General features: G+C 43.0%; 1 protein-coding gene across 3 annotated transcripts in view; it reads right to left on the bottom strand.

Moving 5' to 3' along the window:
* Positions 1-16,490, bottom strand: part of GRK3 (G protein-coupled receptor kinase 3) — a 164,531-nt gene that overhangs the window by 14,650 nt on the left and 133,391 nt on the right. For all 3 annotated transcript variants that reach the window (XM_023190667.1, XM_023190665.2, XM_023190666.3), the window contains 5 exons: positions 11,433-11,499; positions 10,800-10,900; positions 5,204-5,270; positions 4,018-4,113; positions 285-447 (listed from right to left, as the gene is read on the bottom strand). In XM_023190667.1, the coding sequence (XP_023046435.1) occupies positions 285-447; positions 4,018-4,113; positions 5,204-5,270; positions 10,800-10,900; positions 11,433-11,499 (494 nt within the window). The remainder of the gene's footprint in view (positions 1-284; positions 448-4,017; positions 4,114-5,203; positions 5,271-10,799; positions 10,901-11,432; positions 11,500-16,490) is intronic.

The following is a 16,490-nucleotide window of genomic DNA, read 5'->3' as shown; positions in this document are numbered from 1 at the left end:
AATCTGCAAGGAAAAAACCTCCAAACTAGTCCCCAAGCACTCCAAGATAAAAGGGCATACTAAAGAAACCCGGCCACCTGTCTCCATAGACTTATTTGTGTGCTGACTGAAGACTTTGAAATATTAGACTGAGCTCCTCCAAGCAGAGCAAACTGAAACGATTTATGGCATTGATTTCTTCTCGACTGGAAAATACCATAAGACCCAAATATTTTTTCAGCTTTACAAGAAATTTTGAAAATTTACTGCATTAGAAATGTATTGAGACACGTGAGCTATTTTACCTTCTTCGTGGCCAAGTTGCTTATTTTTAGCTCTCTTCCTGGCCTCAATTTTATCCGTGTCTGCATTTACTGCTTCATAAACTGTTTCCGTTACTTCTTGCTGCCAGCGTTCAGAGATGACCAAAGGGAAGTTCTTGTAGAGTTCTTGGTCGCAATCAAGCAGCTGATTATTTTAAGAAATCAAGATGTTTATGATTTAACATACTTACAAAGATTAAGAGTCCACGGCGCCACACGCATGGTGACTTGATCATAACTCTATATAGGAAGATAACTAGATGGCAGCAGTAATCATTTCGAGGCAGGTTATTAGTTGTCATAAATCTCTGCTAATGACAACTCAAGCAATCAGCATCCACAAACAGAACTGGGGAGCACTTCACTTTCAGTCCTGGATCAGCTACGTCCAGCCCAATCTTCTATACTATCTTCATGACATGTTTGCCAATGAAAACTCACATATACAGGGTTTTACCTGAAGTACTAGGAGATTCTGACAACAAAGTAAAATTTCAATTATGGTAAGGATATTTTGTTTACATAGGTAGGAAAACTGTTTCTACAGTTTCAAAAACTGTTATAAGAGAGAAGCCAAGAGGGCTTTTGAACCTACCCTCAATTAATCTGAAAAGTTAGAAAAACAAAAGGTAAATGAGGCTGAGCTTCCTATTAATTCCATGAACCTTCCAACTATTTACAGTTTGACATCATAATCACATGTGTAAGAACTCTCCAGATACATGGAGAGTTTAGGCAATGGAGACTTTAAGAGCTGCTGTAACAAAAATTACACTTAATGGTAGCATTTTTCTTCCAAGCGATTACTCAAAATTCTTCTTTCTCCCCTCTAGGTAAGGCTGCACTTTGAATATGAACAAAGAAAATGGTTTTCTGCATGTGAGCTACATTTTTATGGCAGAAATACTAGCAAGTCTACTGATAAAAACATGCTTGTCTTAGAAGCACAGACCTCCTTAGAAACTTAATTTGCTTACTCCTTGAAAGATAAGCAGGGGTAGGTATCGTAACAGGCAAAATACTGACAAGGACAAGAAAGATCAAGGGGGCTAAGGCACTTGCACACATTCCCTTAGCAAATCAACAGAACACCAGAGGCAGCTGCATCCCACATCCCAATATGGGGCCTACTCCATCCAGTCTCATTGATCTGTTATAATAATCTGCTGATTCTGAGGTCGCTTTGACCTGCAGAGCTCTTCCTCTTTCTGTTTTCTTCAGGCATTCAATCTAAGCCCATAACTGAGCCCCTCGGTTGCTCTGAATGGGACTGGAGGTGCATGTGTGAGTGTGTGTGAGTGATGGGGTGCTGAAAACCTCAAGGTCCGATGAACAGCCGAGATCAGGCACACAGGGACAGGTTCCGAACGGTCTGGCAAAGAGTCCAAGCAAGCTCCTTGCCCAGGTAGTTATTCTGAAATGGCCAACTCGGTTTAACAGACACTGTTCTACTGCCTACAATTTCAGGAAGCCTTCATCTTTATGACTGAGCCCACCTTGCTGAAAAGGAACTAAAAAAAAAAAAAAAAACTTACGTTTACATGAGGTGAGTTTTCTCCCACCTTTTTAAAGAAAATGTATTATTTGGGCTGTTTTTAAAAGATAGTTTCTTAAAATGCAGTCCCCTGCCCTCCCTGCTGGACTCAGCTCTCACGGGGGCAGGACCTGGGCTTCTTGCTTATAGCTGACTCCCTACCACACAGGACTTCTTGTTCTAAGTGTGCTCCTTCTCAGCTCTCGCTCAGGAAGAACCAAAACATACTAGTAGAAGCTACTAGTTTGTCAAGCATTGACTATATGCCTGTAGCCTTCAGCAGGCCAGCTCATTTATCCTCAGAGAAAGCTTGGCAATGAAACCCCCCACTTCACAGGTGAGAAAGCCAAGACTCGAGAGGTTACAGAATGGCCCACATTCACTCAGCTAAGAGGCAGATCCCAGCCCAGTCTGTCTGACTCCAAAGCCTAGATCTTGGTTTACAACATTTTTAAGTATGATAATCTCTTTTTAACAACAAAACATGTTCGTGGGTGCCCACGTAATAGTATTTTATTTTTAGTACTCTGATGGATAGATAGTGGCATACGGCAGGTGAAAAAATTCTACTGTGACAGCAGTAAATTTTTAAAATTCCTTTGTAAGTGGATTGTTCCCCAAAACACTGCTGTATACTCATATACCTGACAGGTATCAACGGTTCCGGCTACAGACGACACCTGGTGGTGTACAGGTCTAGGCATCGGTCTCAATGCTGACCCCAGCCACTGCTCCAGACCACAGAGGGATGTCTCTCAGTTGGTCAGCAATCCTCACAGCCCTGTGACCTGGGTCCTCTGCACTTTGTCCTCACCTCACCTCCAACATCTGAGAAGCTGGTCCCGTGAACACCCTAATCATCATCATGGCCCAGCCCCTCATCTCCTGGGGCCCCTAGCTCTGACCAGCTGCCACTGGGTTCCCCAGGTGCACTTAGCCTGTACATGCTGCTCCCGATAGCTGCTCTCCTTCCCCACAATCCTCCCATCTTCCTCCAGCCATTTACTGCCTTTTCTGTCCCACAGCCTAGTTGGTCCAAGTCCTATGTGTCTCTGGTTATAGCTCCTGCTAGGCCCTTGCATTTTACTTGTCACTCTTTTATTTACACCTCACAGGCATGTGTTTTAATAGTGCTGCAGCCTTCTGGAGAAGGGAGCTACTTGGTGGGGAAGGCAAGGAGGGTTAGTGTCAGAAGGGTGTAAATGGGGGCAGCTAAGAAGAAACAGGGTAGGCCCGGGGGCAGTGGGGAGAGCCTGGGGCAAGCTGCCAGCATGGGGGTAGGTGAAAGCTTGATGTAGTGATATGTTTTGACCCAGCATCTTAAACAGGATGATCTTCTCTCATGACTCACCATCTCTAATTATGTCTTGTCTACTTGGGGGAATAACGATATGAATGAAAGTTCAAAAAAGGCAGAGGATTGTATTAAAAAAAACCAGTAATTATTTCACCTTTGACTGACAAATGCAAAATGATTCATGCTGTTTGCTCTTCCATCCTAATGTGGGGAGATCTAAAAACTTAGAAGAACTGAGACAGTTGGCTCTTTTGCACTAGGGAAATATGTTTGATACCACACAGCTGTTTTTCCTGCTTCAGGTACAATTCAAGTTTTATTTCTTTTTTTTTTTTTGAGACAGAGTCTGGCTCTGTCGCCTAGGCTGGAGCGCAGTGGCCGGATCTCAGCTCACTGCAAGCTCCGCCTCCCGGGTTTACGCCATTCTCCTGCCTCAGCCTCCCGAGTAGCTGGGACTACGGGCGCCCGCCACCTCGCCCGGCTAGTTTTTTGTATTTTTTTTCGTAGAGACGGCGTTTCACCGTGTTAGCCAGGATGGTCTCGATCTCCTGACCTAGTGATCTGCCTGTCTTGGCTTCCCAAAGTGCTGGGATTACAGGCTTGAGCCACCGCACCTGGCCTCAAGTTTTATTTCAATCACAAATATTCCAAATCAATAAACATTTTACCTTGCAGTTCCTCAGAAATAAAACTATTAGTCTGAAGAAAGCTTTCAAAGCCTTTAATTTAGGTCCTTAACTTACACATTCTTCAAATATGTTGATACTCATTTGTAGGCAAAATACTACAACAGCCCAATATTAAAACAACCACTAAGTTTGATTTCCAACAGAAATCCCCCCATCCAAAAATAAAAATAAAGAAATAAGTGATTACATGTGTACCTTAATCCCTTTGGTATCCTCTTCATCAAATGAGCCAATATCAAAGGCATCAGCAGCATTGACTTCTCCCCGGGGAGGAATCAAGGGCGGTGGGTACTGGAAGATCCAAATAAGCATGGTAGAGTTATCAGATGATCGTACAGTCCCGTCCCAACCTAACATTCCCCAATGACAGCAGAGTGCGAGATATCCGCATGCTACACTGCACAGCATGTCATTCAAGCTTGTAACAAATCACATTTCATATTGTGTAGAAAAGCCTCTGCACTGAATAGCCCCAAAGGAAGGCCCTAGATTTTAGACAAATTAAAGAAAAACAGGATTCATGTCCAAAGCCTTAAATAATTTTCAAATATAACAAAATCTCAGGACTGCATATCCATCCACCTCAGCTTAAGAAAGCACATTCTCTGAGAAGACGCAACACCACCTTCAGGTTGCTAGAACCACAAGAGACAACGGGGCCTAGAGGGAGCACGGCACACCTGCGAACGCCCTGAGGTACATGTTAACTGACCCAGAGGTCGAACTCTAATTCGGCAGGACTAACAGATTAGTCTTTCTTTACTAGAGAAAATCATCATTTCTCGGCAGCTTGAGTTCATGCAAAGCAAATCTAAAGCTGATAATCAACATTTTTCTAAAAATTGAATTTGGGGTATTTCCTGTATCAACGCAAATATAATGAAGCTTAAAAAAAGGAAAGGAAATTATCCTGATATAAAATCATGCTCATTCTTATGTAGTATTGGGCTAGAAAATATACATACATTTATGGCAGAAATTTCATGTACATTTTATAGATATTTATGTAAAAATCCAGTCACGTTGAGATAAGAATTCAAGAAGAAGAGCAAAAACTAAAAAAGGCTCAATTATATGTGCATTTGAATTAACTAGATAATAGCTCCATTTTACCCTGTATAAGTTGATATAGGAGATATTTTCAAAATGTTTATATTAGGGAAATGAAGAGTGAGAGTGCCCCAAAGGGAACTGGCTGCATGGTAACTCTTGGGTACCAGGGCACTGCGGACACAGGATGCTGGGGGAGGTAGGTGGCGGGGATGCTGGGGAGACAGAGCCAGGAAGCCAGCAGTGCATAGAGAGACAGAGACAGAAACTGACAGAGGTGAGCGTGTAAGGGCGGCAGTACCCAAAGTTGAGTCCCAGACGGAGGGAGTACCTTTTGTAAGTAGACATGCTGCCAGTCAACACCTTTGAAAAAGCTGTGCTCTTTTACTTCCTGTGAGCTGGAGGAGAAAGAGTCATAACAGTGCTAAGTATGCATTTGGAAACATAAGAAATACTGTGCAAAACTATCTCCTGTTAACAACACAGTGGAACAAGTATTTCCAGTTTTTCCTTTAAGAAAGCAAATAAATACGCTTCCTGCAAAACAACAGGAGGAACGCTATGATGTTTAGAATACTGCATGCAGCGCCTGGGAATATTATCCCATATGATCATTTATTTGAGTTATTACAGTTTAAGATAACCTAGAAATTTTCACAGATATATATACACACACGCATACACATACAATAATTCTATAGTCATGAGAACATAACTGAAAATAAGAATTAAATTGGATATCTATACATTAAAGAAATTTATAGCAAATATTTACACATCACAATAGATAATGTAATAGGAAAATGACAGGAATGTGAAGCACCACATTTACTCAGAAGCAAACAAGAGATCTAATAATATAATGTATACCAAAACCCTTTATAAATTGAAGAAACCCATCCTGGCTAACACAGTGAAACCCCGTCTCTACTAAAAATACAAAAAAAAAATTAGCCAGGCATGGTGGCGGGCACCTGTAGTCCCAGCTACTTGGGAGGCTGAGGCAGGAGAATGTTGTGAACCCAGGAGGCAGAGCTTGCAGTGAGCCGAGTTCATGCCACCGCACTCCAGCCTGGGCGACACAGCAAGACTCCGTCTCAAAAATAAAAATAAGAATAGAAATAAGAAATAAATTGAAGAAACAAGTTTTCTTGAAGGTCATGATTAAAACTCAGAGTACCCAGAGCAAAAGTTGGCCGGGCATGATGGCTCATGCCTGTAATCTTAGCACTTTGGGAGGCCAAGGTGGGTGGATCGCCTGAGCTCAGGAGTTCGAGACCAGTCTGGGCAACACAACGAAACCCTGTCTTGATTAAAATACAAAAAATTAGCTGGGCATGGTAGTGGGCGCCTGTAGTCTCAGCTACTTGGGAGGTTGAGGCAGGAGAATTGCTTGAACCTGGGAAGCAGAGGTTGCAGTGGGCCGAGATTGTGCCCCTGCACTCCAGCCTGGGTGACACAGTGAGAACCTGTCGCCAGGAAAAAAAAAAAAAAAGTTGTACACTCCAAGGAAAAGCCTGCGTCGGGGAGCAGCACTCCCAGCACATGCCACTGACGGTCTCTCCACATCCTGTCACAGAGCTCAAGGCTGCTTCTTGGGGCCCTTCTGTAGTCAGTCCCTGGGGCATCTCGCCCAGCCCAGAGCTTGAGTGTCCTTATAGGACTCCTCAATCTGTATCCCAAGCACCAACCTGTGCCCTGTGTTCCAGGATACTCCTACTCCCCAGCCCACTCAGAGGATGCAGGCAGGTCTAAAGCAGCCCTCTCTGCACTGCTCCTGCACAGGCCCAGGCAGGATGGTCCTGGATGCTTGTCTTCCCTCAGGCTCCGCAGCCAGCCCTGGGCCAGACCCAGACCTGACTACTTCCTACCACCTCCCATCCTCACGAGACTCTCGCTTAGGTTCTTTTCTTCCTTTTTTTTAAAAATTTATTTTTATTTATGTATTTATTTATTATTATTTTTTATTTTTTGAGATGGAGTCTCTCTCTGTCACCCAGGCTGGAGTGCAGTGCTGTGATCTCAGCTCACTGCAACCTCCGCCTCCTGGGTTCGAGCGATTCTCCTGCCTCAGCCTCCTGAGTAGCTGGGATTACAGGCACGTGCCACCATGGCCAGCTAATTATTATTATTATTATTATTATTATTATTATTATTATTGTTATTGTATTTCTAGTAGAGACAGCGTTTCCCCATGTTGGTCAGGCTGGTCTCAAACTCCTGACCTTGTGATCCGCCTACCTCGGCCTCCCAAAGTACTGGTATTACAGGCGTGAGCCACCATGCCCAGCCAGGGGTGGTGATTCCTGCACAGGGTGCTACCAGCATTTGTGGGCAGGGAAGAAAGGATAGACGTCCCGTCAGAAACACTGAGGCATCAGAGCCCTGGCACCTCTTGCCTAAACTGCTCTAACGCCTCCTCCTCTGACCTCTAGTCCTGCCCACCTGCAGCCCCATCCCACTTCATACAGCGCCCAAATCATCTTCAATGAACTCACCACTTCTCTGCTCAAAACTCTCCAAAGTCTTGCTTCGTACTACCTGGACCTGTCTTACTCGATGTTTCTGCACCATGGCTTTCCCACAGCATGAGCTTCAGGAAGGCAGGGGCCATGCCTACCATGTGCACTGCCTCAGCCACTTCACGGGGTAGCATCAGTGTGTGCCCAGTAAACAGACAGTGAATGAAGGAATGGGATCCAAGTCAGTTGTTATCCTTGTGCATTTTTACTGGAAACACTTCGGTGATTTTCTTAGTAGGTTCCATGTTGTACCCATCATTGTCCACACATTAAATGTGGTAAGCTAAATAAGAAGTTTATTTCCATATATCCAAGCAACTAGAAATGCCCCAGAAAGAAGGTTTCTGGTTCAAGCCAGTGATTGCGTGCAAGCATGTAACTTTACACAGTCTCAATAACCGCTGAAATGGCAGGAAAGCAACATGGAGATATAAACCCACCACAGGAGCCAGGCACGGTGGCTCACACCTGAAATCCTAGCTCTTTGGGAGATAAGAGGGGAAGATCACTTGAGGCCAGCAGTTCAAGACCCATCTGGGCAACATAGCAAGACCCCTTCTCTATTAAAAAAAAAAAAAAAAAGTTAGCCAGGCATGGTAACATGGGCCTGTGGTCCCAGCTACTCGGGAGGCTGAGGCCAAAGGATTACTTGAGCCCGGGAGTTTGGGGCTGGAGTGAGCTATGATCATGCCATAGAACTCCAGCCTGGGGGACAGAGTGAGATACTATCTCTTTAAAAAACAAAAATAGGCCGGATGCAGTGACTCATGCCTGTAATCCCAGCACTTTGGGAGGCCAAGGTGGGTAGATCACTCGAGGTCAGGAGTTCAAGACCAGCCTCGCCAACATGGCGAAACCCCGTCTCTATCAAAAATACAAAAGTTAGCTGGGTGTGGTGGTACACACCTGTATTCCCAGCTACTTGGGAAGCTGAGGCAGGAGAATTACTTGATCCTGGGAGGCAGGGGTTGCAGTGAGCCAAGACTATGCCACTGCACTCCAACCTGGGTAACAGAGCGAGACTCAATCTCAAAAAAATAAAAAATAAAAATAAAAGTAAAAATAAATATTAGAAAAATAAATCCACCACGAGAGAGAGAGAGAGAGAGAGAGAGCCATCAGCAGACAAGAGGGGGTGCTGACATAGGGGTAGTGACGGACAGCAAAGCAGGGCAGAGCTACTGCCCTGGGGACGGAGCCAGCATGCTGAGCTCCAGCTCACCACAGTGTGTGTGGCTGGGGGATGAGACACAGGACTGGAGCTCTGGGCATTGAGCTGCACACGCACACACATGCACACCCATACCTGCTGTACTTCCTTCCCCCACACCCAACTCCAGAAACGTGCAGCAAGGTGTTTACTCTAACATGGGGTAAAACCCCTGAAAGGTTCTACTTTTAAGAAATTAAACCTGCTAAAGATTTTTAGAAAGAAACGAATAAAAGGGTTGAAAATGTATGCTACCGGCAAGTAAAACAAAGAATTAAAGCAAAGATACAGATAATATACAAGATCAGGAGCACAGAGGCCTAAATCTAGAAAGGAATTCCAGCATCTGGCTAATAAGAGTTCTATGAGAAACAGAGGAGGATAAATGTCAAATAAGTAAAGTAAGGGTGGTCTCCAAGCTGAAGAGCACAAGTCTCCAAGCACGAGGGATGCTATGTGCCTGCCATCGTGAGTGGTAACCTAGCTCCATGACCTGCACTGACTGTTGGCTTGTACACAATAAAGTAAGAGCTTCAAAGTTCTGGGGGAAAATTATTATTTACTTAGAATTCTGTATCTAGCCTAAATATAGCAGGAGGCAGGGAATCGAGTGAATGGCAGATTCAGACCAGGAGACTGGAAAGGGAGGTGTTGGGTGAGATGATGCCAATCAGCAGAAATAGAGCACCTCTGTCTGACTGCAGCTGCAGGCTGAGTCCTTCCCGAAAGAAACATCAGGGAAAAACAAAGTCCACAACTATCATATTCTGTTCTGAGAGAGAGAGAGAGAGTGTGATATCATATTTTATATATATATAAAACTAACTTAAGGTTTATTACCAGGCTAAGTAGAAACCATGTAATTAATGAACAACATTTTTGATTCCATAAGAGTATAAATACTCTTTCTTCATTTGCAACTTTTGAAATCAACCTATATGCAAAGCACAAAGATTGATTATGATCGCAGAATAGAAAGCAGTATCATCTTGATAACGTAAAAATAAAAATTAACATGAAAGAACATGAGACAGAAGAAGTCAATGAAAGACAGGAATGTCAAAATCCTCAACTTAGATACTGTTTATAGTTGGAAAAAGGCACGACTGAGTTAAGCACAGAATTTAAAGCTACAGAGGCAAGCAAAAGAGGAGCCCAAAATAGCGTTTCAACTTTTGAGAGGTGGAGGAAGGGAAGGCTACAGAGACGGTAATGAGTGAGCTAAATCTTCATCTATTATAGCAGGAATAGGTAATTTTGCAAATTGATAAATAAGGACATACTCATATATAAGTACATTATTTAGCTATCTATGTAAAATGCTTATATGTATAATATGCACACTAAAAACACATACACATATGTATGATATACATATAGGTAATATACAGTTAAAAGTTATTTCTCATGCCAAGCAAGCCTGAGGGTAAAGGGATATAGGAGAAAGGTCTGTCTTAAGTCCCTCTCTGTAAGATTTCCAGATATTACTGTTCAGAGTGTTTGGGGGCAGGAGAAGAGTGAGCATGTGTTAGATCACAGTTACTCAGTGTAGCATGAGAGAAATATGTGAGAATCTGATCAGAATGTTAAACTGCTACAATCACAAATACAACCATCACTAAAAAACAAATGGACTACAAAATATCAGAATTCATTTCTGTCATCTACAAGGTCAATCTTAAAAAGTTAAAAACTGGGCTGGCCCCAGTGGCTCACGCCTATAATCCCAGCACTTTTAGAGGTCAAGGCAGGTGGATCACCTGAGGTCAGGAGTTTGAGACCAGCCTGGCCAACATGGCAAAACCCTGTCTCTACTAACAATACAAAAATTAGCCAGGCATGGTAGCACACACCAGTGGTCCTAGCTACTCAGGAGGCTGAGGCAGGAGAGTTGCTTGAACCCCAGGAGGTGGAGGTTGCAGTGAGTCGAGATCACGCCACTGCACTCCAGCCTGGGTGACAGGGCAAGACTCCACCTCAAAAATTAATAAAGTAAAAAAGTGAGTGACTTCTTCAACTTCTTAATTATAAAACACATAGGACAATACACGTATATTTCCCATGTGATTTTTTTTCCCCCTTTCACATCAAAATGGAAGATTTTAATGACTAGGGATGACTTTTGATAGGCAGTATTTAAAATCACTCTTTTGCTCTTCTGGTAAAGATACCGAAAGGCAGGAACAATGGCCTACCCGCCTCCATGACAGCCCAGCCGCTTGCTAACGTCTCGCTGAAGCAAGCCCTCCAGAAGGGACTTCAGTTCAGGAGAGAAGGTGTCTGGAAGTTCCACATTCTGGGGAAAAGACGAGTAACATTTCAAAAATTCATTCATGGAAACAGTATCCTAACACTCATCCAGATTTAAAGGCTATTACTGGGCTAACAATAGTATTAAAAATTGCGGCCTCATGATGAATTAATATTTACTCTATAGACACATAAAAAGGTAACTAATCAGTTGCAAAATCAATGAGTCTGGGGGCAGATCAGAAGAACCAGAAGGCATTCTCATTCGTTGGCATCTCAGTAATTTCTCCTTTTCTTTGATTTCTTTACTTCTGGTTCTCGATTTTCTTTAGCTTCCTCATATTGTTTGTTAGTAAATCCTGATTTTTGCCTTGGCATCTATTTCCATTAATTTTTCTCCTAGAAATTCTTTTAGAAATTGTATCTGCATTTATTTGTTTCAAGAAAGCAAATTTTTATTATGTTTATACATAATTTTATATTTCCTATAATATTTTATGTAATAGCATTTTTTATTATTGACAGAACGAAGCATGACAATTACCATGCAGACAAGAATACCGTTTTGAATCCCTTACCACGGTGAGTGTCATTCGGTCAATTTCATGCTTGTCTTTGGTTTTATGTTGTCTGAAAGGGCTGTGACTGTAGAAATAAAGAATTGTTCTATTAAAATATGGCATCAGGTGAAATAGCACATATCACTACTAATATTTGGGTAAAATATGATGTCCTATCACTATTCATTCAAAACTGAGAAATGCAAAAGTCATAAACATTTATCATTTCCATGGAAGAATTGGTGAACAAACGTTAGGTCCTGAAATAGAAAGACTTGTATCTTACTTGAACTGCCTGAATCTCACTTCAGTGAACTTGTGGCCCTAAAATGCGCTGTCCCAATGGAAATATCATTAGAAAAGAATATACAACCAGCCAACAGGTAATCATGAGAATAAAAGTCATTTATATAACATTTGTCATATGAGAGTTCGAGCTAAACAATAACTTTCATGTACATTTTTCAGGAAAATGGATATTGTTCCCTCAGCCCAAGGAATAGCAGTTGAACCAAAACATGAAGGAGATGAAACGATTCACCCCTAGAAACCAGTCATTTTAAGTAATACATCCTTTTGATGAAAACAGAAATTAACCATGCACCAGCAGATTCTCCACAGCTCTGCGTACTTCCTGCTTTCCCTGTGCAGAACCCCAGACTCCAGAGTCACAAAAGCTGGGTTCAAGTTGTCACTTGACTGTCTACTGACTGTCAGCCAGATAGAAACCTTCAGTATCAATTCTTCATCTGTAAAGCGGGGATCAAGCAGCATACTTCACAGAAGTGGTGAAGGGAAAAAGTAAAGTGACATGTATGCAAGTAGCCAAGACAATGGCAGTACACGGTAGGTACCTAATACAGTAATCACTGGTGAAATTAATAAAGATAACTCTTACTTTACGAAATCAATGTCTACTTGGTGAACTGTGTAAAACAGATTACTTTTACTCTTTCTCATGTTTTTAAAATTTTGGAGAAGTTGGTTTTCAAAGGAAATCTTATCATTAAAAGACACTATTAAATATGCAAACTAGAATACCGTGGTTGATTTTTCATTTTGAAGATTAAAGGGACAGATATGATTGAGTTTTCTTATAGCAAGATGTGCCTGGTAAGTAGTAATCTTATAAATTTATTTATAAGGCATATATGACATAATCTGAGGCAGGCAGGATATTATGTAAAATATTTTAATATTAACTCCATAAAATGGATTAGAATGTTGAACACATAAATCAGTGAGATTCTAAAAAAGAATGAAAATGCCACTTATCTTGCACTGCTACTTACTGCTACTGAGCTGGTCATCCCACTGAATTAATTAGGTTATACATTGAACTATCTTTTGAGATTATTACATTTCAGACCATTTATTGTCTGAAACACTTTAATTTTATTTTTGTACAAGAGAGGGCACTCTAGTTCTTTATTTCCTTCCATATCATGCAGTGAAATACAAACTAATTGCCATCTCTTAAAAGCATTAATTTGGGGGGAAAAAAAAGATCAAAACAAGGTAAATTAGCACCCAGCAAGCATTTAACTTTTAAAACAGATTTTGATTGGAAATAATCTTTTTTGCCTTATTTCCAAGGAAAAAATGTATAATTACCACATTTTAAAAGCAGCTATAAAAGCAAACAATATCTGTTCTTTAGAATTTTTAAAAACATACTTGTATCATTCTTTTATAGAAAATCCATGGAAATATTAAGGTGTTTACAGTTGCAGAGAAAAGGAATGAAAGTTTATCAAATCTTACGAAAACCTTAGTCTCCCTGCTTGACACTTAGCTGTTTCCACCCCACGAAGTTCCTTAACGTATAAAAAGGGATTAAGGGAAGATCCCCTGGTGTTTTCACAAATCCCTCAGACCTGGCTCCTGCGTGCAAAGCCAGAGGACCCCACTCCTGCATCTGGTCCCCATGTCCTTGCGGCCTGCTGTGTTCTGACACAAGCACTCTGTGCTAAATTTAAAAAGTCTTTCATGAGACCACAGGGAGGCTTGTGAGGGGACTTGGAGTTAAAGTTAGTGGTGCCAAAACCATTTCCAGCACATGGGCCCCATTGCTACAAATTCCATTTATAAATATAGCAATTCCATGTCCGGCTCAAGAGAAATTATCAGAAAATGCTCTTCAGCTATTCAATTCTATGCTGCCATGTTCAGACAGTTTGGTCTTTCAAGCTGAAATCTTGATGCACATCTGTTTCCAATGTATTCTTGATTATTCTTTGTGAACAAAGCCAAAGACTTGGTTTCTATTTTGAAAAACGTTAAAGAAAACCTATGATAGTAATAATCTCCATTCTGAGTGAGGCACGTGGTGCGCACAGATCCTGTGTGATCGCAGCTGCTCCCTGATGCAGCCGCTTTAAATAGGAGACAGTAACAGGCCTGTCAACAGCTTACAAGGCACGGCCAAGCTCTTCCCATGCAACATGCAGGCTGCATCAGGGAATGCTGTGGGAAAAGAATTCACATGTCCTGTGGTCAAGTGTAGCTTTCTGAACTACAGACAGAATGGAACAGCTGCACGTTTCCCCTAAATGAGCTGGAAAATTGTTCAGGACGTTATAAATGATGGGGAAACACACCCCCCACAAAGTTAGCTCTACATCATTTTCATGGGGAAACAATCGGTTCAAAAAATTATGTGATTAAAAACTCTCACATCAAAAGTTAATTTTAAAATACTCAAAAGATGGCGTGTTATATTAAATGTACATTTCAGACCTAAGCCAGTAGCTGTCAAAATATTTATAAACTTTCCTTTTTCGCCCGCCTGGAACAAACTCAATAGCGCCAGCAGCACTCAGTTCGCCCTAGGCCATTGTCCGGGCTCTCTCCTCATGTCTGACAACTCCACAGGGAGACAATCAACAGTGACAAGCGTAAGATCGAGGCCACTGTCATATCAATTGATTTCCTTAACAGACATCTTAAATCTCGGTGAAGATCATGATAGCAGCTACACAGATTTGCAACATGGATGCATCTTCATACGCAGACACTCTTAAGTATCTGACAAAGTCATCTGAAATAGCAGTAGTGACCAGCACCCAAAGATGGGGCATATGAGTGGCTCAGTCAATCACTGTGAGTCCAGGGACGCAAAACGTCTTCTCAAGCCTTGACAACTTTCTCCCATCCAGACTCCTTCTCCAAGGGCCTTGCAGTATTCTTGTAGGGGATGAAGACAAAATGAAGTGTGCAGAAAAGTGTTTCAGCAGAAGCAAGGGGGCACATTGGTCGAAGCAAGGGGACATGTTGGTCAGAGCAACGAGGATTAAATCACAGAAAATAGAAAGACCGGCCAGGCGCGGTGGCTCACGCCTGTAATCCCAGCATTTTGTGAGGCCGAGGCGGGCGGATCACGAGGTCAGGAGATTGAGACCATCCTGGCTAACACAGTGAAACCCCGTCTCTACTAAAAATACAAAAAATCAGCCAGGCGTGGTGACGGGCACCTGTAGTCCCAGCTACTTGGGAGGCTGAGGCAGGAGAATGGCGTGAACCCGGGAGGCAGAGCTTGCAGTGAGCCAAGATCACGCCACTGCACTCCAGCCTGGGCGACAGAGCAAAACTCTGTCTCAAAAAAAAAAAATAAATAAATAAAATAAAATAAAATAAAGAGAAAATAGAAAGACCCTTCCTTGGTGGCCACTGATTCAACCTCACTGCATAGCTGTGGGAGGAGGGAGGGACACTTGCTCTGGGGCAGTGGTCCTCACCCTCGGCACTGTTGACATTTAGGGCTAAATGATTCTTTGTCGGGGTGTTGCAGGGGCTGTCCTGTGCCTCATAGGATGTTGAGCAGCATCCTTGGCCTCTACTTAGGGGATGCCAGTAACAGCCCCTCCCCAAGTTATGATGACCAAGAATGCCTCCAGCCATTGCCCAGTGTCCCCCAGGGTTGAGGACAGCGCTCCAGGAGAGTGTCAGGATGCAGAGGGGACTGTGCCTTGGAGACCCTGCCTAGTCAATCTCCTCCTCCACTCAGATGATTTCTTAGGCTCCATGCACCCGAGAAAAGACAGCTGCCAGGGGCTCCCTTGTACACAGCATAGGAAAAATGCACAGGAGGCTGAGAGGCAGATTTCTGAGGTTCTCCCACATGCAACTTTGTGAGGAGGTAGAACAGGTGGCATTATCCCCTTGTTCACAGCTGAGGCAGTGAAGGCTCCTGCACACAGTCCCACCTCCTGCCCGCCTCGCCACAGGGCTTTGCTCCTGAAAGGCCCTCCAGACACTTCAGTTTCACGTGAACCACTGAAAATTTACAGACACTGATTTTAGTAATGACATTGTTATTCTCCCAAATCATCTGGAATCTAAATTGCACCATGTTTAACTCCTATCCTTCCATGTCCAACCATCTACAAAAAACAAAACAAAACAAAACACACCCCATGAAAACACTGAAGCATTACGGATGCTAGCTCTGGTATACCGCCGTGTCATTTGCTCCTATCAGGTTCCAGGGCTGCTGTGCAAGCTCATTGCCTTTCGCTCACATTCTGCCTGCACCCTGTCTCAGTCCCTCCACTGCTCCAGGCTGCTTCCAGAATAATCTTACTGAAAAGCCATCCAACCCTGCCACTGCTCCACTGAAAAGCTTTCAGCCTCGGGGCCTGGAGGATAAAGGTCAAACTTCCCAGCACTGCATCCGAGGTCCTCCCAGTGCTGACCCAACCATCTGAGCCTTCTCCCGCAGCACTTCCTCCCTCTTGAGAAGCATAGAAAGCTGATATTTCCCCTGCTTCCAGGCTTTGTATTGTCATCCTACCTATCTTCAAAATCTACTCCACAGACCATCTCCCACATGAGGTCAACCCAACACTTCCGGGTTAGAATTGCTTCTCCCATGTCTGTGCTCCCAGCACATCGCTACTGTCGAAGGCAGCACAGCTCGGCCAGCTCCTGATACGGTGTGTGTAGCAATAGCTACTCTCCCGGACTGCCTGTCCCTCAAGGATTTTGTGTGTCTCCCTTCCTGGCTGGTCGGCTTTCTTCCTTCCTTCTTTCCCTCCTTCTTTCCTTCTTTCCCTCCTTCTTTCCTTCTTTCCCTCC

The sequence above is a fragment of the Piliocolobus tephrosceles genome, chromosome 19 (genome assembly GCF_002776525.5).
Source record: "Piliocolobus tephrosceles isolate RC106 chromosome 19, ASM277652v3, whole genome shotgun sequence".
Classification (NCBI taxonomy): Eukaryota; Metazoa; Chordata; class Mammalia; order Primates; family Cercopithecidae; genus Piliocolobus; species Piliocolobus tephrosceles.
This window is presented reverse-complemented; position numbering and strand designations above follow the sequence as displayed.